The sequence below is a fragment of the Stegostoma tigrinum genome, chromosome 22 (genome assembly GCF_030684315.1).
Source record: "Stegostoma tigrinum isolate sSteTig4 chromosome 22, sSteTig4.hap1, whole genome shotgun sequence".
NCBI lineage: Eukaryota > Metazoa > Chordata > Chondrichthyes > Orectolobiformes > Stegostomatidae > Stegostoma > Stegostoma tigrinum.
Window position 1 is genome coordinate 8,538,378 of NC_081375.1, and position 25,945 is coordinate 8,564,322.

At 42.3% G+C, this 25,945-nt stretch overlaps 1 protein-coding gene across 3 annotated transcripts in view; it reads right to left on the reverse strand.

The window, feature by feature from the left end:
• Nucleotides 1-25,945, reverse strand: part of cep112 (centrosomal protein 112) — a 473,221-nt gene that overhangs the window by 169,525 nt on the left and 277,751 nt on the right. For all 3 annotated transcript variants that reach the window (XM_059653621.1, XM_059653619.1, XM_059653620.1), the window contains one exon: nt 19,371-19,601. In XM_059653621.1, the coding sequence (XP_059509604.1) occupies nt 19,371-19,601 (231 nt within the window). The remainder of the gene's footprint in view (nt 1-19,370; nt 19,602-25,945) is intronic.

Below are 25,945 nucleotides of genomic sequence, written 5' to 3' on the forward strand. Positions count from 1 at the left end.
GTAGGTTGGAGAAATTTACAAGGATGCAAACATCTCTTAACGTCTGCAGGAGTCAGTTTGGAGTAGAAATTAGAACCGTCTATATCTCTATTGGTGAAGTAGTTTGAGAAAGCCTGATACAATTGCGGATATTAGGATTTCTAATTTTCTTATCTGAATCTGAAATCTGGACTAAAGATTTCCATCAGTCTGTGGTCAACAGCAACATGAACCCATTGACAAATAACCAATGAAACTGTGACAATATCACCTTCTCCTACCATTTTAGTTTGGACTTTTGATCCAAGGATATTCCTCATTTATCCACTCATAATTGGTCTGAAGAACAATGTGTTCATTCTGCCTGAGTTAGAAAATCTATGTTTTTGAGAATAAAGGAAATATAAGTGTGTTCATTTTGAGTGTATTAAAAGGCCTAGTAGAAATGATTTTTATTCTAATCATTAGTAAAAAAGAGAAACAAATTGACTGTTTTGTGATTGAATAAGATATTTACTTTTGGTAAGGCTTGTGTGATTCTCAGTTTTGATTTTTAGCTGACTCCTGCCGTCAGAGTCATAACACCTTCAGAAGCTGAAATACTATGAATTCCCTTTTAATTGAGTGTGAACGTCGCTGGCAAGGCCAGCATCTGATGCTCAACTGTATCTGTCCTTAAAATGAATAATTTATATTTCAGAGGGCAGTTAACAGTTAACTGAGAGTTTGGTCTCACATGTAGCACAGACTGGGTGAGGACAGCAGATTTGCTCCTCAAAAGGGCTGTAGTGAATCAAGTGAGTATTTAACACAATTGATAATAGTTGTCATGGTCTCTGTCATAAGATTTAGATTTCACATTTCTGAGGTGAACTCAAATTCTGGCCACCATGATGGGATTTGAATCCACATCCCTACAGCATTAGGCTATGAGTCTGGATTATAAGTCCAGTGACATCACCATTAAGCCACTGTCTCTCCAATATGCTTACTTGATGCCTTTCTGATCATCCAACTGCTTTTTACACATGTCAATCTTCCAGCTCCCCACTTCCCGCTCCCAAACACTCCCTCTTACACAACATTTTAAAAATAAGTAGGTTCAATGTATTTTCAGGTAATACAGCCCTCAGAATACACTGACATATTCTGCTTTGTTTCCCCAATATTATAGAATCCACAGAACTATCCCCTTGATTACACATTTAATAGGGCTTCTGAATACTGCGCATAAGCCAGACACGTGCCTAATTAATGCTAAGAAAGACTATAAAAGTAGAAAAAAATCAAAACCTGTTGACATTTTTTTACTTTTCTGAAGTTATTGGTCCCACAAAAATGTGGCATATTCAATACTGCTTCTTCCTGAAAACCAGATAAGGTTTACGAAAAGATAAAAATCTCCTATCTCCAGAAGCTCGTAGGGTGTACGATGAACTGCTCCATCCCTAAATTTCAGCCTATACGGTGCATTTGCCCACTAGCGGAAGAATCTCCTCAATATCTATCCTGTCAAATTCCCTCAAAATCTTGTACGTTTCAATAAAACCATCCTTCATTCTTCTAAGATATTTATTCATTAGAATTTAGAACAATGAGGGGTTACTATATTGAAACATACAAGATTTCGTGGGGAATAAAAACAGAAGTTGCTGGAAAAGTTCAGGTCTAGCAGCATCTGTGAAGAGAAAATCAGAGTTAACATTTTGGGACGGGTGGCCCTTCCTCAGAATTTTTCCAGCAACTTCTGTTTTTGTTCCTGATTTACAGCATCTGCAATTCTTTTGGTTTTTAAAAGATTTTGTAGGGTTTGACATGAGTAATGTATGTCTGGAATTCTTTCTCCAGAGAGTTGTTGAGGTTAGATCACTGACACCGTTTAAAGAGGAGATAGGTGGTTTTTGAAATATCAAAGAGTTTAGGGCTATGAGAGTCTGACATCCAAGAAGAGTCAAGGCTTCAGGCAGATCAGCCATGATCTTTTTAGTTGGGCAAATATGAGGGGAGTGTCCTATTCATGCTCCTACATATTCTTAAAAGGTTGATGTACATTTTAAAGTGTATTTGAATGCGCTCCATAGCTGAAATATAAAATCATTGTTTTGACATCTTCCATACAATTCTAACACTTGTTATAGAAGATCTAGTTAAAGAAAAACAAGTACAATTATCAAAAATAAGTAGAAGATGATGTGCAATTAAAAGTATATGCACAGACTACTTCCTGAAGATCAAAGAGATCAAATCCTGGGAAGGTTAATATATAAAAGCCATTAACCAGAAAACTGCAGGTAGTACTTGTGTTCAATCATCTGTACTTCACTGTGCCGTATCTCCATAAGACTACAAGATGTAGGATAAGAAGTAGGCCATTAAGTCCATCAAGGGTACTCTGGCTTTCATTGAGATCATGATTGACCTGATAATCCTCAACTCCACTTTTCTGCCTTTTCCCCATAATACTTGATTACATTACTGATTAAGAATCTGTCTATTTCAGTCTTGAAAATAGTTAAGGATTCAGACTCTAGCTCCGTTTGCAGTAAAGAATTCTGCATCTTACAGTAAAAATTCCTCCACATCTGACTTAAATGGGTGACCCCTTATTTTGATATTGTGGCCTCAGGTTCTAGACTTTTCCACAAGTCCTTGAGAAGTTTGTAAGTCTAATACTGTCACCTCTCATTCTTCTATTTTCCAACAAGTACAAGTCCAACCTGCTCAACCTTGCCTCCTAAAACAGTTCGTTTGTACCTGGGATCAACCTCATGAATCTTCACCGGACTGCTTCCAATGCCAGTATGTCTTTCTTCATTTCACTGCTGAGTCAAGATGATTTCAAAGATGAGTTTGAGTAAGGATGAAACTCATTAATTGTGGCATTTCACTGTCAATCATAATCTTACTGGGGCATTCTCTACACAATCTACAATCACAGTCCACTTTTGAACTATTCAGTTTTCATACAGTATTAAATCTTTCTCTGTATTTGGCATTTTTGTTAATGTCCTGAAGGGTGCAAGAGGAAAGGTTTTGACAAAAGGACATCTCCAGGAGTTCCTCAGGGTAGTGTCCTAGGCCCAACCATCTTCAGCTGCTTGTTCAATGACCTTCCCTCCATCATAGGATCAGAAGTGGGAATGTTCGCCGATGATTGCACAATGTTCAGCACCATATGTGACTCCTCAGACACTGAAGCAGTCCATGTTCACATGCAACAAGATCTGGACAATATCCAGGCTTGGGCTGACAATTGGCAAGTGACATGTGCGCCACACAAATGCCAGGCTATGACCATCACTAGTAACAGACAATCTAACCACTGCCTCCTTGACACTCAATGGTGCTGTCATCACTGAATCACCCACTATCAACATCCTGGGGGGTTACCATTGACCAGAAATCAACTGGACTCACTACATTAACACAGTGGCTACAAGAGCGGGCCAGAAGCTAGGAATACTGCAGCGAGTAACTCATCTCCTGACTCCTCAAAGCTTATCCACTATCTACAAGGCACAAGTGAGGAGTGTGCTGGCATACTCCCCACTTGCCTGAATTCATGCAGCTCCAACAATACTCAAGAAGCTTGACACCATCCAGGACAAAGCAGCTTGCTTGATTGGCACTATATCAACAAGCATTCACTCCCTCCACCACCAATGCTCAGTAGTAGTAGTATGTACAATCTATGAGATCCACTGCAAAAATTCACCAAAGATCCTCACACAGCACATTCCAAATCCACGACGACTTCCATCTAGAAGGACAAGGGCAGCAGCTATATGGGAACATCACCACCTCCAAGTCACTCACCATCCTGACTTAAGAACATGAGAACATTAGAACTAGGAGCAGGAGTTGGCCACTAGGCCCCTCGAGTGTGCCCCACCATTTAATGAGATCATGGTGATCTTTTTGAGACTCAGCTCCACTTACCCGCCCACTCACTATAACCCTTAATTCCATTACTGTTCAAAAATTTATCTAGCCTTGCCTTAAAAACATTCAGCGAGATAGCTTCAACCACTTCACTGGGCAGGGAATTCTGCAGATTCACAACCCTGTGGGTAAAAAAGTTCCTCCTGACCTCAGTCCTATATCTGCTTCCCTTTATTTTGAGGCAATGCCCTCTAGTCCTAGTTTAACCTGCTAGCGGAAACAACCTCCTTGCCTCCACCTTATCTATTCCCTTCATAATCTTATACGTTTCCATAAGATCTTCCCTCATTCTTCTGAATTCCAATGAGTATAATACCAGTCAACTAAGTGTCTCCTCATAATCCAACCCTCCCAACTCTGGAATCAACCAAGTGAATCTCCTCTGCACCCTCTCCAGTGCTGGTATATCTCTTCTCAAGTAAGGAGACCAAAACTGCACACAGTACTCCAGGTGTGGCCTAACCAGGACCCGATACAACTGCAGCATAGCCTCTCTGTTTTTGAACTCCATCCCTCTAGCAATGGCTAGACTTGGAAATATATTGCCGTTCTTTCACTATCGCTGGGTCAAAGTCCTGTAATTCCCTCCCAAATAGCATTGTGGGTCAACCCACAGCAGGAGGAATTCAGCGGTTCAAGAAGGCAGCTCATCTCCACCTTCTCAAGGGCAATTAGGGATGAGCAAGAAATGCTGGCCAGCCAGCTTTGCCCACCTCCCATAAAAAATGAATTTAAAAATCTGTCTTCTTTTCAACAATCCTGAGGTTCTGCACAACCAAAAAAATTATACAATAGATATAATCTCTTGGATCCAGTGGTGTGGTGACACAGAAATACCATTCACTGAAAATCATATAATTACAGCACTATAATATTACACATTGTCATGAAAAATGTTACAAAAGCAGCAATGGTTTCTGTTTTTCTTTGATCTTTGCTATGCAAGTACAACATTTGACAGAAAATCAGTGTCACCCTATCTTTTAAGGGCTCAGCAGAAGGAAATCTTAAGTCAGTTATAGAGCAGTTTCAAGTTCTTGGCTGAGAACTAAAGCTGTATTTATTCTATGTAAGGAAGAAGTATTTCAACAACGTTAGCATCTGAACATCTGAAACTGGAGCTTTAATAAGAACTGATTTGAAGGTCTCACTAAATTAGAAAGATTTATATCCATTACCTCCATCCCTCAATAATCGATACACCATGACGGGCAGGATAATGGGCAGATATTAGGGATCAAATGTTTACTACCAAACTATCAGCCCTGAAAAATATGTAAGAAAATTTCAACTATATTTCAGGAGACAAGAACTAGTGGTAGACCTCTTTGCACATGCCATAAACAAAGATTCATCCCTTTTATTCCAGCAATACACTTACAGATACTCAAACCTCAGTGAATAGTGACCCCTATCCCCGTACTAAATCTTCTTGCTCAGTTTACACAGCTGTAATCAGTTTCTTTTTGGCAAATATCTATTGCCCATTCACTTAATATTATTTTCATTGGTTAATGTCTTTCCCTTGAAACTCTCAAAGAAATTCCTAACCCCATTTACTTATTACTTCGCTCAGAGTCCCTAAACTCATGTCTTCTTCAGCCTTGTAGGATGTCTTCCTCTCTGACACCCTCACAGCTTTCTGCTTCTGTAGCAATCTTCTTCAGACTTCTCCCCATCTCTGGATTTCCTGCAGACATCTAATTACAAGATTGTCTTGTTCTGGAGCTCATTGCACAACCCCGCCCCCCCCACCTCTCTCTCTCTCTCTAAGCTGAAATACTCAAATCAATGAGCACTTCAGCAATTATTGCCACAGGTGGCTTGCTGGTCATTTAGCTTAAATTACATGCATTCTTGTAAATGTGTTTTCACTGTTCAAAATGACTTAGGCATTTTAAGAAAAAGACATAACCCCACTAAACTGTAAACTAAAATGCATTTTTCCCTCCACTTTAGAACCCAAAGACCCAACAGACCTTTGTCACACATATCAAAACGAAATTTGACGTAAATTAGCCCCAATAATATAATTGCTGTCAACATCATTCAAACTGGAAAAAAAATGTATCAATGTAGAACATTTTATGATCTCAGTATGTTTCAAAGAGTTTTATGAATTACTTTAAAAGTTGAGTGGTGATATAAGAAACATAGCGTCAACCTGGGCAAAGCAGGTTCCCACAAATAGCAATGTCATAATAACCTGATAAACGTTTTTTTCTCAGTGATGTTGATTGACACAGAGGTTGCCTAAGACACCTGACAGAACTCACCTACTCTTCCACGGAATAGCATCAAGGGATTTTTGCATGAATTAAAGAAAATGGGCGTGGCCTCAATTTACTATCCCATCCGAAAGACAACACCTCCAGCAGAATCACTGAACAGTTCCAGTTCAGAAGGCTAGTCAGCCTATTGTGTGTCAATGATCTCTGAACATTTTGATTCTCTTTATCCCCCAAATATTACACTATGCTTCCAAAGCCCTCTTGAATGTCTCAACTGAACATGCCTCACCACACTTCCAGTTAGTGAATTCAAAATCCAGTCCACTCGTGAGAAAATATAATTTGTCATTTGCTTTTGCATTTTCTTCTTGTGCCAAGCATTTTAAAACTATGCCCTCTGATTCTCAATTGTATTAGGAATGGGAATAGTTTTTTTCCGATATACTCTGTCCAGACTCCTCGATTTTGAAAACATCTCGCAACGCTTCCTTCAGATTCCTCATTTCCAAGGCAAAAAGTCCCAACTTTTCTGTACCATCCTCATAACTGAGGTTTCCCATCCCTGGAAGCGTTCTCATAACCCTTTTTAACGAGTTCTCTAACGCATCCATATCATTTGTAAATTGTGGCACTTAGAACTGTACACAATTTTCCAGCTAAGCCGAACCAGTGTCCTATACAGCCTTAGTATAACAATCCTTGTATTCCATTTCTCTGTTGATGATTCCTCAAAAACCATCTGTTTTGTTGACAGCTCTCTCGACCTATCATATGACCTTTAAAAGTCTATGCACGTATACACCATGTCTGTCTGCTTCTGCTCATCATTTAGAATAGTCTCATGTTCTTTTTACTAAAATATATCACTCTTACACTTGTCCTCATTGAACTTTATTTGCCAACAATCCACCCACTGCACCAACTTGTCAATATTTTCATGAAGCTCTATATTGTCCACTTTCCAGTTTACAGTTCTTCAAAGTTTTGTGTTATCTGGAAAGGGTGAAATAATCTTGAAAAGCAAGGGGTCTAATGCTAACTCCTAGGAATGCCACTACAAACCTTTCTACAGTGCAAAAAGTAACCATTAGCCTTCATTCTATTTCTAATCACTCAGCCCAATTTTTTATTCACATTGCCACTGTCCCTCTTAGTCCACTACCTAGCACTTAATCAGAAGTCTGTTGTGAGACATGGAATTGTAAAAAATGTTCAATTCAATGTACAATCCATGAACATCCTTATCCTCATTGTCATTCTCTGTTAACTCTCCAGAAGACTTCAGTAAATTAGTTTGACAATTTTCTATTCAGAAATCCAGGCTGATTGCTCCAAATTAAGCCACATTTTTTCTATGTGACTATTAATTCTATCCTGAATAATTATTTCTGCAGATTTCCCATTACTGAAGTTAAACTGACCGGTCTGCAATTGTTGTGTCTAGCTTTACAGCTTTTAATGAACAAAGTCAGTAATCACACAACATCAGGTTACAGTCAAGATAACAAAGTGTGGAGCTGGATGAACACAGCAGGCCAAGCAGCATCTTAGGAGCACAAAAGCTGACGTTTCAGGCTTAGACCCTTCAGAAAGGGGGATGGGGAGAGGGTTCTGGAATAAATAGGGAGAGAGGGGGAGGCAGACCGAAGATGGAGAGAAAAGGAGATAGGTACAGAGGAGAGTATAGGAGAGGAGATAGGGAGGGGATAGGTCAGTCCAGGGAAGACGGACAGGTCAAGGAGGTGGGATGAGGTGGTAGGTAGGAAATGGAGGTCCGGCTTGAGGTGGGAGGAAGGGATGGGTGAGAAGAAGAACAGGTTAGGGAAGTGGAGACAGGCTGGGCTGGTTTTAGGATGCAATGGGGGGAGGGGACGAGCTGGGCTGGTTATGTGATGCAGTGGGGGGAGGGGAGATTTTGAAGCTTGTGTAGCCCACATTGATACCATTGGGCTGCAGGGTTCCCAAGTGGAATATGAGTTGCTGTTCCTGCAACCTTCGGGTGGCATCATTGTGGCACTGCAGGAGGCCCATGATGGACATGTCGTCCGAGGAATGGGAGGGGGAGTTAAAATGGTTCGCGACTGGGAGGTGCAGTTGTTTATTGCGAACCAAGTGGAGGTGTTCTGCAAAGCGGTCCCCAAGCCTCCACTTGGTTTCCCCAATGTAAAGGAGGCCACACTGGGTACAATGGATGCAATATACCACATTGGCAGATGTGCAGGTGAACATCTGCTTGATATGGAAGGTCATCTTGGGGCCTGGGATAGGGGTGAGGGAGGAGGTGTGGGGGCAAGTGTAGCACTTCTTGTGGTTGCAGGGGAAGGTGCCGGGTTTGGTGGGGTTGGAAGGGAGTGTGGAGCGGACAAGGGAGTCACGGAGAGAGTGGTCTCTCCGGAAGGCAGACAAGGGTGGGGATGGAAAAATGTCTTGGGTGATGGGGTCGGATTGTAGATGGCGGAAGAGTCGGAGGATGATGCGTTGTATCCGGAGGTTGGTGGGGTGGTATGTGAGAATGAAGGGGATCCTCTGGGGGCGGTTGTGGCGGGGGCAGGGTGTGAGGGATGTGTTGCGGGAAATGTGGTAAAGGGCGTTCTCGGCCACTGCAGGGAGCAAGTTGCGGTCCTTGAATAACGTGGACATCTGGGATGTGCAGGAGTGGAATGCCGCATCCTGGGGGCAGATGGGGCAGAGGCGGAGGAATTGGGAATAGGGGATGGAATGTTTGCAGGGGGGTGGGTGGGAGGAGGTGTATTCTAGGTAGCTGTGGGAGTCAGTGGGCTTGAAATGGACATCAGTTTCTAGCTGGTTACCTGAGATGGAGACTGAGAGGTCCAGGAAGGTGAGGGATGTGTTGGAGGTGGCCCAGGTGAACTTGAGGTTGGGGTGGAAGGTGTTGGTGAAGTGGATGAAGTGTTCGAGCTCCTCTGGGGAGCAAGAGGCGGCGCCGATACAGTCATCAATGTAACGGAGGAAGAAGTGGGGTTTGGGGCCTGTGTAGGTGCAGAAGAGGGACTGTTCCACGTAACCTACAAAGAGGCAGGCATAGCTTGGACCCATGCGGGTACCCATGGCCACCCCCTTTGTCTGTAGGAAGTGGGAGGAATCAAAAGAGAAGTTGTTGAGGGTGAGGACGAGTTCGGCTAGGCGGATGAGGGGTCGGTGGAGGGGGATTGGTCGGGCCTGCGGGACAGGGAGAAGCGGAGGGCCTTGAGGCCATCTGCATGAGGAATACAGGTGTATAGGGACTAGACATCCATGGTGAAAATGAGGTGTTGGGGGCCAGGGAATTGGAAGTCCTGGAGGAGGTGGAGGGCGTGGGTGGTGTCATGGACGTAGGTAGGGAGTTCCGGGGTTACAGGTTACCAGGTTACAGTCAAACAGGTTTATTTGAAAACACAAGTTTTCGGAGTGTCAGTCCTTGTTCAGGTGTTAGTGAGAGAGGTAGTATCACACAGAATTCATAAGTAAACGATCAAAGGTTCACAACATTGATGTGGATGTACTCAACAAACCTAAGATGCTGATAAATCTTTAATCAGTTAGAAGGTTTTAATTGATTCATATGTTTATGTAAATCTCTGAATTCTTTTCAAGTCACAGTCCTGAGAGAACTAAAGGGTTTATCACTGTAAAGAAGAGGTGACATTTTAGGTCAGACAATGCATGTTAGGTGTCAGGCCTTGTTTAGAATCTGTTTGTGTTTTAGTTTGGAGTCAGACTGGTTTTATTTCTAAAGTAAGAATTTATAAAATATCATATCGACCGACTATCCATAAATTCTGTGCTTTTTGAACAAATTGAAAATGTATCTGCAAATATAAATTGACCCCATCAGTGTGTGTGTGTGTGTGTGTGTGTGTGTGTGTGTGTGTGTGTGTGTGTGTGTGTGTGTGTGGTAGAGTCACCTGTAGTGTGAAGTGAGCCCAAGGTGCCAGCTGAGGCCTAGATATATCACTGCTAGACTATAAATCCAGTGTCACAACGTGGAGACGTAGCGCTGAACCAAATCAGCCTTTCTACTTGCATATTCCATGGTTCATGAATTAGCTTCCCTCCATCATTAAGTCAGCAGCGGTGATTTTTACTGATGTTGGCACAATCTTCAGCACCTTTTGTAGCTCCTCCGATACTGAAGCAGTCCATGTTCAAATGTAACAAGATGTGAACAATATCCAGGTTTGGGCTGGTAGGTGGCAAATAACATTTGCACCACACAAATGCCAGGCAAAGATATCACTATCAACATCCTGGGGGGTTACCATCGACCAGAAACTCAGCTGAACTCGCCATGTAAATACAGAAGGTGCAGGAATAATGTGGCGAATAACTCACCACCTGACTCCCCAAAGCCTGTGCACCACTTAGAAGGCACAAGTTAGAAGTGTGATGGAATAGTCCTTCTTGCCTGAATGGGTGCATCTCTAACATCACTGAACAGGTTTAACACAATCCAGGACAAAGCAGCCTGCTTGATTGGCACCGTAAACATCCACTCCCTCCACACCGATGCTTAGTGGCAGCAGTATGTAGTACCTACAAGATGCACTGCAGAAATTCACCAAAGATCCTTAGACAGTACTTTCCAAACCCACAAACACCTACATTTAGAGGGACAAGGATAGCGGATACATTGGAAAGCCATCATTTGCAAGTTGCCCTCCAAACCACTCACCATCCTGACTTGGAAATGACCCACTTGTTCCTTCAGTGTCCTCAGATCAAAATCCTGGAATATCCCTCCCTGAGGGCACTGGAGGTCTATCTACAGCACATGTATTGTAGTTGTTCAAGAAGACAGCTCATCACTACCTTCTCAAAAGCAACTATGTAGAGATAATAAATATTGGCCAGCTACGCCCAAGCCCCACGAGTACATTTTTAAAAATCACACCACTGTAAAATTAAAACAATCAAAGACCCTCAAAAGTGATCCTGATGGCTTCTAATATTTGAATAACTAATCCCAGACTCTGCACTCAATTCCAGGGATAACAAGGTGTAGAGCTGGATGAACACAGCAGGCCAAGCAGCATCATAGGAGCAGGAACGCTGACGCTTCAGGCCTAGACCCTTCTTCAGAAATGGGGGAGGGGAAGGGGGTTCTGAAATAAATAGGTAGAGAGGGGGAGGCGGATAGAGGAGAAGATAGATGGAGAGGGGGCAAGCCGGTCAAGGAGCAAGGATGGAGTCAGTAAACGTGAGTGTAGAAGGGGAGGCAGGGAGGAAACAGGTCAGTCCAGGGAGAATGGACAGATCAAGGGGGCAGCATGAGGTTAGTAGGTAGGAGCTCGGGGTGGGCTCGAGGTGGGAGGAGGGGATAGGTGGGCAGAAGGACAGGATGGGGAGGTGGGGACGAACTGGGCTGGTTTTGGGATGCGGCGGGGGGGGGTATGATTTTAAAGCTTGTGAAGTCCTCAATGATACGACTGGTCTGCAGGGTTCCCAAATAAAGGATTCCCATGAAGTTGCTGTTCCTGCAACTTTCGGGTAGCAATGTTGCGGCACTGCAGGAGGCCCAGGATGGACATGTCGTCTGAGGAATGGGAGGGGGAGTTGAAATGGCTCGCGACTGGGAGGTGCAGTTGTTTATTGCGAACCGAGCGGAGGTGTTCTGCAAAGTGGTCCCCAAGCCTCCGCTTGGTTTCCCCGATGTAGAAGAGGCCACAACGGGAACAGTGGATGCAGTTTACCACATTGGCAGATGTGCAGGTGAACATCTGCTTGATGTGGAAAATCTTCTTGGGGCCTGGAATGGGGGTGAGGGGGGAGGCGTAGGGGCAGGTGTAGCACTTCTGCGGTTGCAGGGAAAAGTGGCAGGTGTGGTGGGGCTGGAGGGGAGTATGGAGCGGACAAGGGAGTCACGGAGAGAGTGGTCCCCCCGAAAGGCAGATAAGGGTGGGGAGGGAAAAATGTCTTTGGTGGTGGGGTCGGATTGCAGATGGCAGAAGTGTCGGAGGATGATGCATTGGATCTGGAGGTTGGTTGGGTGGTACGTGTTTTGGTATTTTTTTATTGCAGGGAGGGGGTGTGAGGGATGAGTTGCAGGAAATGCGGGTGACATAGTCGAGGGCGTTCTCGACCACTAAGGTGGGGAGGTTACAGTTTTTAAAAAATGAGTGCATCTGAGATGTATAGGAGCGGAATGCCTCATTCTGGGAGCAGATGCGAAGGAATTGGGAATCGGAGATGGCATTTTTGCAGGAAGGTGGGTGGGAGGGGATGTATTCTAGTTAACTGTGGGAGTCAATGGGCTTGAAATGGATATCGGTTTCTAAGTGGTTGCCGGAGATGGAGACAGAGAGGTCCAGGTGAACTTAAGGCTGGGGTGGAAGGTGTTGGTGAAGTGGATGAACTGTTCGAGCTCCTTATGGGAGCATGATGCAGCGCTGATACAGTCATCAATGTTATGGAGGAAGAGGTGGGGTTTAGGGCCAGTGTAGGTAGGAAGAGGGATTGTTCCATGTAACCTACAAAGAAGCAGGCATAGCTTGGGCCCATGCAGGTACCCATGGCCGCTCCCTTTGTCTGTAGGAAGTGGGAGGAATTGAAAGAGAAGTTGTTGAGCATAAGGACGAGTTCGGCTAAGTGGATGAGGGTGTCAGTGGAGGGGGACTGTTTGGCCCTGCAGGACAGGATGAAGTGGAGGGCCTTTAGGCTATCTGTATGGGGAATGCAGGTGTATAGGGACTGGACGTCCATCATAAAGATGAGGTGTTGGGAACGGGGAATTGGAAGTTCTGGAAGAGGTGTAGGGCATGGGTGGTGTCACGAATGTAGGTAGGGAATTCCTGGACCTAAGGGAGAGAAAATGGAGTCCAGATATGTGGAGATAAGTTCATTGGGGCAAAAGCATGCGGAGGCAATGGGTCGACCACAGCAGTCAGCAGGGCAGTTTGTGGAAGGAGACAGAAGCAGGAAGTGCGGGGTTGGGGAACGATCAGGTTGGAGGCTGTGGGTGGGAGGTCACCTGAAGTGATTAGGTTATGGATGGTTTGGGAGATGATGATTTGCTGTTCAGGGGTGGGGTCATGATCAAGGGGGTGGTCGGAGGTGGTGTCGGAGAGTTGGCGTTTGGCCTCGGCGATGTAGAGGTCAGTGCGCCATACTACAACTGCGCCTCCCTTGTCTGCAGGATTTATGGCGCGGTTGGGCTTGGAGCGGAGGGCTGCACGTTCTGCAGGGAAGAGGTTGGAGTGGGTGAGGGGGTGGAGAGGTTGAGGCAATTGATGTCACGACGGCAGTTGAAGATGAAGAGGTCGAGGGAGGATAGGAGGCCCTGGAGTGGTGTCCAGGAGGAGGGGGTGCGTTGGAGGTGGAAGAAGGGGTCAGTAGGGGGAGGGTCAGGCTCACTGTTAAAGAAGTGCAGAGGCGGAGGAAGAAGTGCTCAACGTCTAACCGTTCATCCTCAGTAAGAGGGTGGTCTGGTGGGATGGTGAAGAGTCGGCAGGGCTGGGTGCTGTTTTCTCCTCTGGAGCTGCTAGCTGTGGAGGCAGTGGGCGGAGCGATGTTGGCGATGGCTGTGGGTGGAGTTGCTTTGGCGTTGGCGGTGAGTAGAGTAGCATCGGCGGTGGGCAGAGCACCTTCAGCATCGGTGGTGGGTGGAGCAGGGTAGGAGGCGGCAGAGGCAGTGACAGCAGGTGTGTCCTCAGTGTCTATGGCGTTGGATTCGGAAATGGAGGCGGTGGCATTCACTGTCCTGGAAGTGGTGTATCCGGCGGCGGAAGATATGACATCATCCATGGTCGCTCTAACAGTGCCCACATGGCCAACGGCAGTGGGCGCATTGTGGGGAAGGTCCTGGGAGGTGGACGAAGCCCATTTTGGGTGGTAGGCACCAGTAAGTTTACTGTACTTACGGTTTTTTGTGTCCACTAAAGCTGAGCAGAAATGGGAGTTCAGGTTGTGGATCCTTCGAAGAATAAAAATCAGGAGCGGTTCTCTACAGGTCTGGGAGAGCGAGGCTCTGAGCTGGGGTAGGCTTGATTGTCGTGCCAGGAGATATTGGCACATTGCTGCGAGTGTGTGTTTCAAGAGTCACAGGGAGAAAAGCGTCTGAAGGATCTCAATGTTCTGAATGTAGACATTGTCACGGTTGGGGACAAATTGGGAAGGCTTGAATGTGGACTGCAGTCCATTGGGGATGATCTGGTTCCGTAGGCAGATACTGAGAATGGTGATGTGGCGGCAGCCTTTTGTACTGATTACCATGGTGTAACGGTGAGCGTGCTGGTTTCTGAGAGCTGTGAGTTCAAATCTGACTACAATCAATTCCAGACACTGATTTATATTTTAAACAAATTTACTAACAATGTAGTAACTTTAGCAGAGTAAAATTAAACACCAAATCAGTCTAATTCGTCAATGCTATAAACCCTATTCACACAAAATACAAACAGACAGACAAACACAATTTAGGGATAAATAAAAAAAACTGGCCAGATTAAATAAGTGTTTTTCACAGTGTGTTGTTTCACTGGCATAGGTGATTGTTTTTTGGTTGGTTTTCTGATGATGTTAATCAAGGCCACCTTTTCAAATGGAAGTAATACTGAAATTTAGTTTTCCATTCTTTGAGCTTCCAAAAGGTGCTCATGGGAGATTAGACTGAAGCATCAACAGCCTGATTGCTCATTTCCTCCATGAGGTCCTGGTTAGCATGTGACATTTGCTATCTGCTAGAGTGTAAGGTCTTTTCCAGACTTAGAACAGACAACATAAAACAGCACAGGCCCTTCAGCCCATGATGTTGTGCCAAACTTTTACCCAAAACCTAAGGTCTATCTAACGTCCACCCCTACCTTATACTATCATCAATATGCCTATCTAATAGTTGCTTAAATGTGCCAATGAGGCCGACTCCACTACCCTCTCCAGCAATGCATTTCACACCCCTACCACTCTCTGAGTAAAGAACCTACTTCTGACATCTCCCCAATATCTACCTCCTTTCACTTTAAGACTATGCCCCTTCGTAATAGCTACCTCTGCCCTAGGAAAAAGTCTCTGGCCATCCACTCCATCTATACCTCTGATCATTCTGAACAACTTGATCAAGTCACCTCTCATCCTTCGTCAGTCTAAAGAGAAAAGCCCTAGCTCTCTCAACCTTTCCTCATAAGACCTTCCATCCATTCCGTGCAACATCCTGGTAAATTTCCTCTGCATCTTTTCCACCACTTTCACATCTTCCCTGGAATGAGGCGACCAGAACTGAACATAATACTTGGGATGTGGCCAAACTAGGGTTTTGAATAGCTGGAGAATAACTTCACGGCTCTTGAACTCAATCCCTCTATTAATGAAAGCTAACACACCATACGCCTTCTTAAGAACTCTATCAACCTGGGTGGCAGCTTTTAGGGAACTGTGGACATGAACCCCAAGATCCCTCTGCTCTTCCACACTGCAAGAATCTTTTCAGACTTGCTGGAATCAATTCCAGGTATTGATCTCTTTAATAGCCAACTTCTGCGACCTGTTTAAACATAATGCTCTATCTTGGAGACAAAGTGTCTGCTTTTCATCAGGAACTGGCTTGTATTTCTCTGTTTGCTTCCCTTTTACTTCAAGAAGACGTGGGATTTCCCTTCCTACCTGCCAGCCTTATTTTTGCTCTTGAATTTATTTTCTTACCTAATTTTTGAATTTAGCTTGGCTTTTAAGTGGATTTATTGCTTGGCATATTCCAGACTTGATCCCACAAATAAGCAAAAATTTGTTCCTTTTAACACAAGCTGTTACCCACAGTCCAAAAGTCATCTTGAGATCACAGTTCCAAACAAAATTGATAAAAGAATAAAATGAAAATAATGAAGCATTAGTGAGGGCTCTAACAACAGGAACCCGGTATTGTTCTGGGGACCTGGATTTGAAGCCCACTGAGACAGATGATGGAATTTGGAATCTGGAATTAAGAGTTTAGTGGTGGCCATGAAAAATTGTGGATTGTCAGAAATATCCATCTGGTTTACTAAAATCTTTTAGGGAAGGAAACTTCCCTTCAAACCCGGTTTGCGTACATATGATTCCAGACAAAGTGGTCGCACTTTTTTAGGGGTAAGCAATAAATGATATCTATATTCCATAAATGATTAAGAAAACAATTACAATTCTTCTGTCCTCTGACACCAATCCCAAATCCATGGAACATTGAAGGATTATTGTCCATAACTTCCACTGTGATTTCCTTCAAGATGCTTGGATATATCATATCTGGCCCTGGTTTCTTCACAATTTAAATACTGATAGCTTATCCAATGCCTCCCCCCTTATAAATTTTTTCGCCCTTCTAATGGATGAGTTTCCTTCTTTGTCACAATGGGCAGCATTGGCTTCATACGTTAAAACAAATGCAGTGCATTCATTTAACACCTCAGCCATTCCTCATGCCTCTAACTGCAAATCCACCTTTTGGTCTCTATTGCCTCTAATTCTCCTTTTGCTTCCCTTTTACTTTTGATGTTATTATAGAAGACTTTGGGATTTATCTTTTTGTTAGCTGCCAGTGCTTTTTCATATCCTTTTGCTTCTTCCACTTGTTTTTTCTCTCTTCTGTCTTCACCTCGGTTCTCGATTGGATTCACTACCTGACATCTGCCATAAGCACAACTTTTTTCTTCTTTAACTTAACTTTTTCACCTTTTCATCCTGTCCACAACTACCCACATGGCATATGACAGGTATTCTGCTTGATTGAGCTGCCTTGCCAGACCTTAATTTATAGTTTTAACGTGCCTGATTTACTGTAACTTTAGTTACATTAACTTATTTTAGTTACATCTAACTATACTGTTGTATTATTAATTAAAAAAACTGGTATTTAGTATTCTCAAGTTCCTATATTGGCAATTGAACTCAGTGTTCTCATTCAGGTTAGAATGCTACCCCAGTTTAGGCTTACAGTAGTAAATTAGTACAATCATTTTATGTAACATAAAACAGAAATAAATCAAAAAATGAAAATTAATTTTTTCTTGTAAGGTTGTTGGTGTAACCAGAATATCTGAAGAAATTTGACTGTAAAGTGTATAACGGTGAGATTTCATGGTACACAATGCAAAGTCATAAGAAGCCCATTTTTATCCGAGTCTAACAAAGCATTTTGTTCACTTTGCTTCAGGAGGTGAAAGGTATCCAATACTTTAAACTGCACCACTGGAGAGTACATTGGAGCATGAGGTGGTAGGAAACAAGGTTCTTCATTTATAATACTGATAAGATAGTGTTGTTTCCCAAACTATTGTAACAGGCTGAAAAACAACAAGATTAGAGTTTAGAAGGTTGAGGGGAGATCTAATAGAAACGTACAAGATAATGTATGGCTTAGAAGGGGTGGACGCTAGGAAGTTGTTTCCGTTAGGCGGGGAGACTAGGACCCGTGGGCACAGCCTTAAAATTAGAGAGGGTAATTTAAAACTGAAATGAGTCGACATTTCTTCAGCCAGAGAGTGGTGGGCTTGTGGAATTCATTGCCGCAGAGTGCAGTGGAGGTCGGGACGTTGGATGCCTTCAAGGCAGAGATCGACAAATTCTTGATCTCAAAAGGAATCAAGGACTACGGAGAGAGTGCAGGGAAGTGGTGTTGAAATGCCCATCAGCCATGATTTAAATGGCAGAGTGGACTTGATGGGCCGAATGGCCTTACTTCCACTCCTATGTCTTACGGTCTTATGGTCTAAGAACAACACACTGCTCAGCAGCTGATTCACAATAACATTTTTGGAGGATGGTGGCCAGTTCCGGTCATTCATTGGGTATAATTGCCTTAGGAGTGTTTTTTTTCACACTGTTATACTTGCCAATGTTTTTATTAAACAATGCTTATTTCGCCAGTGACATGATGCCTCAACTCTGATTTATATATTCACAGTGTTGTACAGAAGTAGAAGACCATGTAACACTTCAATCAAATTCACTTTAAAAAACCTTCAAGTAGTTGAACTTTTCTTATGAGAAAACATTTACATTGCCTATTGACACATAACTTCAAACCATCAACATTGAAATAATTTATTCTGTCAGATAAATCACTCGACTGTAATAAAGATAAATCCTTGATACATGCACATGATATCTCGTATTGCAAGAAACTGAAGTATATCAGAAGGTTTAAAATCTAAAGCTCCTGGACAAAAAATAGCAGTAGACATGCCATTTTAGAGTGAATTCTGTTGACTTCTTAAGTTTCTCAAACCAGAACTGTAACTATTTAGAAGGCTGCAGCTGAACAACAACATCATTGGCTATTCCAAATTGCAAAAGAAATTACAATTTCTGTTCTCCTTGAACATTACTTGGCTGGCAAAGAAGGCATATGAGAATATGGTCTTAAATGATGCTAGTACTTAGTATTTAAAGTTTGATGATTGCAGAACAAGCTAAATCAGAATCAACCTTTTGACCTGATAATCAATTGGAGTAAATTTTAATGTTACGCCCACCCAAAGGCTTATAAGTAGCGTGTTTTCAGTCCTTAAGAAAAGGGAGATAAAGAAGAATAATAATTCAAAATGGACACATAAAATTCTTGCTTTTCTGTTCTCATATTATGCCAAAACATTTGACCAAAATCAGAACTGGATTCCATTAACTGTGTGAAGCATCATTAGGTTATTTCTAATCACTAACATAACATTGTAACAACATTGTATCGAAAAACTGACAACCTACACAATCCAAAATAAAAAATAACCTCTGAATTTCCTTTCCTAAACTTTTCCACCTGTCCACGCCTCCTTCTTTCTCTTTAAAACACTTCTTAACTTCTTTGGCCAAGCCTATGGCCCCCTGTTCCGCCCATGTGTCTGTATAATAAAATTATGCTTGATAGCTGATCTTTTGAAATGTCTTCAGACCAATATCCTGCTCCAGGTTTTGCAGGTGCTTGGCAGCGCAGTCTTTTAGAACCTACGCTGCATGGGACAAAGAGCTATGTACAGGAAATAGTCTATTTAAAATTCCAGCATGTACTGTCATGCAGAAAACTTAAAGGGATTGTACAGTACAACCAACAGACTGCTTCCCGGAAGAAGTTAGAGATAGTCTCTTGCTTCGGTCATTAAGATGTTACCAGCATAATATATAAATGCATGTTACTGTAGGAAGGGTTTATTATTTCAAAATTAATTCTGTGCACCATTTGCTTTATTTATTCATAAATTGCCCAATTTATTACATTCACTGTGTTTAGAAAACATAAACAAAGGACAAACAGCCTACCCTTTCCACAGCATGTTCCATTTCAGCAGCATTTGTCTTCTGAAACTCCAGCTTCATCCTTTCCATTTCAGCTTTCAGCTTGTTGACGGTAACTTCATGATCATGCAAAGCTCTCTGCTTTTCCTCCTCACGTAGCAGTCCCAACTCAACTAACTGTTGCTTTCTCTGAGAGTTGACCTGGATAAGTTCTTCACGTAGCTGGTGAACCTGGCTCTCCAACTCTGCAATTGTCTGCAAAACATTAACAGTTTCTTTTAATTATTGCATTTGACAACAAAATCTCATTAAAAATGAAATTGATTAAGAAAGGCATAATAGAGAATTGGAGTAAGCCTGTGTGGAACATAAAAACTGACTGTAAGGGCTTCTGTAAGAACAAAAACAGGAATTGCTGGAGAAACTCAGCAGCATCTGTGCAGAGAGAAACACATTTAACGTTTTGAGTCCAGTTACCTTTCTTTGAAACATACTTTCTCTCCACAGAGGCAGCTGAGGTTCTCCAGCAATTTTCATTTTTGTTTGAGATTTCCAGCACCTGCAGTTCTACATTGGTTCTGTGTTCACAAAGGAGAATATAAGGAACATACTAGAAATGTTGGAGACCACAGGGTTTAATAAGAGGGAGTAACTGAAGGAAACCAGTATCAGTAGGGAAATGGTGTTGGGATGATTGATGGAAGTGAAGGCCAATAAATTGCCACAGCCTGATAATCCACATCCCAGATTACTGAAGGAAGTGGCCCTAGAAATAGTTGATTCGTTGGTGGTCATCTTCTAAGAATCTATAAAATCTGGAACAGATTGAAAGGTAATGTAACTATTTCAGGAGGGAGGATGAGAGAAAACCAGCAACTATAGATTAGTCAGCCTGACGTTTGTAGTAGGAAAAATGATACAGTCCACTATAAAATAATTAATAGCTGAGCACGCGAAAAACAATAGCGGGCTTGGACAGAATCAGCATGAATTTACAGAAGAGAAATCAGGATTGGTAAATCCAACAGAATTCTTCAAGGATCCAAATAGAAGTGTTGATGATGATGGGGAGCCAGTGGATATGGATTATTTGGATTTACAGAAATCTTTTGATAAAGTCTCATAAGAGATTTGTGTTAAAATCAAAGCACATGGGGTTAGAGGTTTGGGACTGAGATAGGTAGAAAACTGGTTGGCAACAGGGAACAAATGTAGGAATAAATGGGTCTTTTTCTGAATGGCAGGCAGGGACTAATGGAGTTCCCTGGGGATCAATGCCAGAATCCCAGCTATCACAGGGTATACTAATAATTTGGGTGAGGGAACTAATGTAATATCTCCAAATTTGGAGCTGACACAAAGCTGAGTGGGAGGGTGTGCATCCGGAGAAGCAGATATGCTTCAGTGAGATTTGGTCAGGCTGAGTAAGTGGGCAAATGCATGGTAGACCCAGTGTCATGTGGACAAATGTGAGGTTATTCATTTTGGTAGCAAAAACAGGAACGCAGATTATTACATGAACAGTTATAAATTGAGAGAGGAAAATGTGCAAAAAGACCTAAATATCAACATACATGCTTACTTTCAGTGACTGGTGTAGGAGCAGCCAGCAGTAGAGAAGGCAGTTAGTATGTCGGCCTTCATAGCAAGAGAATTTGAGTACAGGAGCAGAAATGTTTTGCTGCAATTATGCATGGCCTTGGTGAAACCACACCTGGAATATTGTGTGAAGGTTTGGTTTCATTATCTGATGTTCTTGCCAAGGAGGGAATGCATAGCAGGTTTAACAGAATGATTCCTGAGATCGCAGAACTGCTGTATGGGGAGAGGTTGAATCAATTAGGATTATATTTGCTGGAGTTCAGAAGAATGAGGGGGCATGTCATAGAAACTTCTAAAATTCTACAGGCATAGACAGGGTAGATGCAGAAGAACTGTTCCCAATGGCAGAGGTGTCCGCAATCAGGGATCACATTATAAGGATATAGGATAAACACATTTACGGCTGAAATGGGGAGAAACTTCTTCACCCAGAGAGTAGTAAGCCTGTGAAATTTGCTATCACAGAAAGGAGTCTCGGCCAAAACAGTATATGATTTCAAGTAGGAGTTGGGTGTGGAACTTGGGGATCAAAGCATTTGGTGGAAAAACATGAACAAGCTGAGTTGGATGATCAGAATGAATGGCAAAGCAGGCTCAAAATGGTGAATGGCTGACTCCTGCTGTCATCTTCTACGCTTCTTTGCACATCTGTGAAGATTCAGCAAAGGCTGGTTTGTACTTGGCTGAGATACCTCTACAGATGAACAGCCTGCTGATACTTGCTGTTTAAGCTTACCCATGAGAACTGGTTACTTAGGTAAGTGACCAAGGGCTACAGTTCAAGCAGTAATGCCATAAGGATGGAGCTCTGTTTGACCAACGGTAATAACTATATATAAACTAGTTTATACCCAGAGATACTGTACCTAGATGCCATGTGATCACCACTGACTTTAGAGTGATGTGACAAAAACCCATATTTAATTCATGGTATACAGGAAAAACAGAAGTTCTGATTTTATAAAAGCAGTCTAATGACGGAACAACCATGCCATGTTGAAAAATCAGTGAAAACTGAGAATTAAGATTTTTTTTATTGAGTTTAAAAAGTTTCAACTGAATCAACATAATCAATTGCTCATAATGGTTAAGAAGTTAATGATACCTAATGAAACCATTAAAAAAATGTCTGGGATCTGCATTCCATTGGCTACATTGATACTCATGGCCCATTTCTAGTAGCCTCAGAAGTGGTGGTGGTGTTGGGTTATGTTCTTGAACTACAGTAATGCATGTGCTAATGTTGCTCCAATGGTTGTGGTGAGAGTAGAATTGCAGAATATTTACTAGCAAGACTTTTAAATGTTAACATTTGGATGGACTTGACCACAATCATACACGCAAAGCAAGCGCAGATACAGAAATAAAGTAGGACTGTGAATTGCATGTTGCCCTTTATTACAAGGGAACGTGAGAGCAAGAATATAGCATTCTTGTTCAAGACTTTAAGGCTTTGGTGAAACCGCATCAGAAATATTATGTACAGTTTTATTTTCCATACTCAAGGAAGCTTATGCTTGCTTGGAGCAGGTACAACTGAAGGTTGACCACACTGGTCCCTGGGATACAACGAACAAAGAAAATTACAGCACAGGAACAGGCCCTTCAGCCCTCCAAGCCTGCGCCGATCAAGATCGTCTGTCTAACCTGTCATCTATTTTCTAACGGTCTGTGTCCATTTGCTCCCTGCCCATCCATGTACCTGTCCAAATATATCTTAAAAGACGCTAACGTGTCTGCATCTACCACCTCCGCTGGCAACGCATTCCAGGCACCCACCACCCTCTGTGTAAAGAACTTTCCACGCATATCTCCCTTAAACTTTCCTCCTCTCACTTTGAACTCATGACCCCTAATAATTGAGTCCCCCACTCTGGGGAAAAGCTTTTTGATATCCACCCTGTCTATACCCCTCATGATTTTGCAGACCTCAATCAGGTCCCCCCTCAAATCTCCATCTTTCTAATGAAAATAATCCTAATCTACTCAACCTCTCTTCATAGCTAGCACCCTCCATACCAGGCAAGATCCTGGTGAACCTCCTCTGCACCCTCTCCAAAGCAGCCACATCCTTTTGGTAATGAGGCGACCAGAGCTGTACACAGTACTCCAAATGTGGCCAAACCAAAGTCCTATACAACTGCCAACTCTTGTACTCAATACCCCGTCCAATGAAGGAAAGCATGCCACATGCCATCTTGACCACCCTGCGTTGTCACCTTCAGGGAACAATGGACCTGAACACCCAGATCTGTCTGTTCATCAATTTTCCCTAGGACTTTTTCATTTACTGTATAGTTCGCCGTTGAATTTGATCTTCCAAAATGCATCACCTCGCATTTGCCCGGATTGAACTCCATCTGTCATTTATCTGCCCAACTCTCCATTCTATCTATATTCTGCTGTAATCTCCGACAGTCCCCTTCAATATCTGCTACTCCACCAATCTTAATGTCATCTGCAAACTTGCTGATCAGACCACCGACACCTTCCTCCAAATCATTTACATATATCACAAACAAATCAGGACTTCTATGATGGAACATTGAGTAAATACGGTCTATATTCTCCAGAGTTCAGAAGAATGAGTGAGTATCTCAACGAGACAAAGAAGATTCTGAAGGGACCTCAGCGGGTAGAAACTGAGAGTAAGTTTCCCTTAGTTGTGGTGTCACAAGAAAGTGATAAGGAGCTATCATTTAGGACTGAGATGACATTTCTTCACTCAACATGTTGTGAATATTTGGAATGCTCAACCCAGACTAGTGTGTATGCTCTATCGTTAAATATATTTAAGTCAATGATAGAGGGATTTTTAGTCTCTCTGAAATGAAAGGATATGAGAATGAGTGGAAAGTTCTGGAGAGTTCTGGATAATGATCGCTTATTAGATGGCAAAGCAGGCTCGCTGAACGTTACATCTGCTTCTAGTTCTTATATCTTCTTGTGGCTTCAGGTTAGGAGCACCAGGTCTCTATACCAGCAATGCTGAAGGTCTAGTGATGCATGTCGAAATCAGGTTGGTGTGGAACTTCAAGGTAAACCTGGGAGATACTTGCATGTAACTGGTACCATTGCGTTTCTCAGTGTTAGAAGACTTAAAGAGAGGTTATGACCATGAAGTCAAATTTCAGTGTTGATGGTGACATCATCTTAATGGAGGCAACCTTGAGGATAAAATTAACCTTTAGAAATAAAAGATTCTTGGAAATGATCTTCAACTACAAGTCATGCATATCTGCAAATGAATTGTCTTGATTGACCTTCAGAAATTCCCACAAAATTTCTTTGGCTTTTCATGGAATCATAAACACGTCTCCAAATTTCACAATTTTCTCTGGGCTCCTTGTTCTTTGATCATTTAGTATGAAAACATTCTTCTCCAGACCAAGAGGGGGGAGTAATAAAAGCATTAGCTGTGGTCTATAGTTCCTCTAAGTAGGAGTACAGGATATTGCTGTCAATGAAGCTGTCCCAAAGCCATTGCAGATGACTGTCTGAAATGATCGAGCTGAAGGCCAGAAAGACCGAGCATTTCTTTGGAAGATGAGCATCTGTGATGGTGAATAATTCAGCATGAGGTTTTGTAGTTGGTGCTTAGAACCAGAACATCAGTATGTACAGAATTTAGTTGATTTGTGAAACTACAATATAGAGCAGCTACTATTCCTATAAAAACTAGAGAAAAAACAAATACAGAAAAAAACAAGAATGTTAAAAATTAAAATATGCCCTATTTACATTTCTGGGAGGTGAAATGGTTCATGCAAACAGTTGACACATTTTGAAGCATGCAGAAGTCCACATTCTAAAAATGTGAAAGGAATGATAGCAAGTGTAAGCAGCTCACAAGTCTATTTATTAAACACTATGTCTTGCTAGTTTTGCAAATCAAAAAAAAATCCAATTAGCTATACATGAGAAGATCAAAACCCAGTGTGCTTGAGTGCATGTGTGTGGGGGAGCAGCTGATATAAAGCGGAACCTTTAATATTTAATCATATTTATTGATGGGTTATTAATTATCATGAGAGGCGATCTTAATTTTTCTCATAGCCAATCGAGGCCAACATGACAGTGTTCCAAGTAGCACTGAGGTAATATACAGGTCTAGATTCACTTATTGTAAAGACTCCAGATTGGTTTCTCTTAAGGATAAAAGAATAAATTGAACAGCAATACCCTTGCCACATTTTTGAAGCAGCACATGAAAGGCACATTGACTTTACCGACTGTTGTTCTCTTTATTAAATATTTTGCAGTGGTTTTGGGAGAATTTTAATTACAGAAGATAATTCTGTGTGGTACAGCCTAATTATGAAAATTTTAGAAATGTTCAACTATCATTAATTTATTTGGTAAAATTTAAAGAAGGCAGTTTGGACTGTTTCTGGGTTAGTATCTAAGTGAACCAGTTGCCTACGCTTGCACATTCTGCAGTAACATGTATAGTGAATACAAATTAGGAGCTGAATCTCATATCTGTGTTGCAGTTCTCATTTACTATTCGAATACTGTACTGAAATCTTAAGTCTCAAGGTGGATGAAAGGAAAGAACCTCTCTGAATATTAGCTAATGTCACATTTGCAAGTCTTGAGAAGATCAGTGTGCATAAGATCATTTCTTGCAAGCAATATGTGAATTGCTTTGTACTGTTCCACTGATGGAAACTATTCCTGGTCTGGGATTAAACTCTTTTCATCATAAAGCCCCATCTGGTCCAAGGTCCACGTCAGTCAAACCTTTCCCTTTAAACTTACTGCTTTGATTCTACATCAATTTATTCAACTGCAGTTGTGTGACTCAATGAAAAGACAGCATCATTTAAACCAAAAGTATTTCCTTCATGTAATGGCCATAATTAAAAACAATGGTTATGAAGGAGTAAAAACAGGATAATATTTCTGATAGCGCTTCAAAGGCTGACAACTGTCAGTGACTTTGAAGATGCTAATCAGAAACGGAGCAAGAAGATTCCATTAAAGGCTGTGCCTAG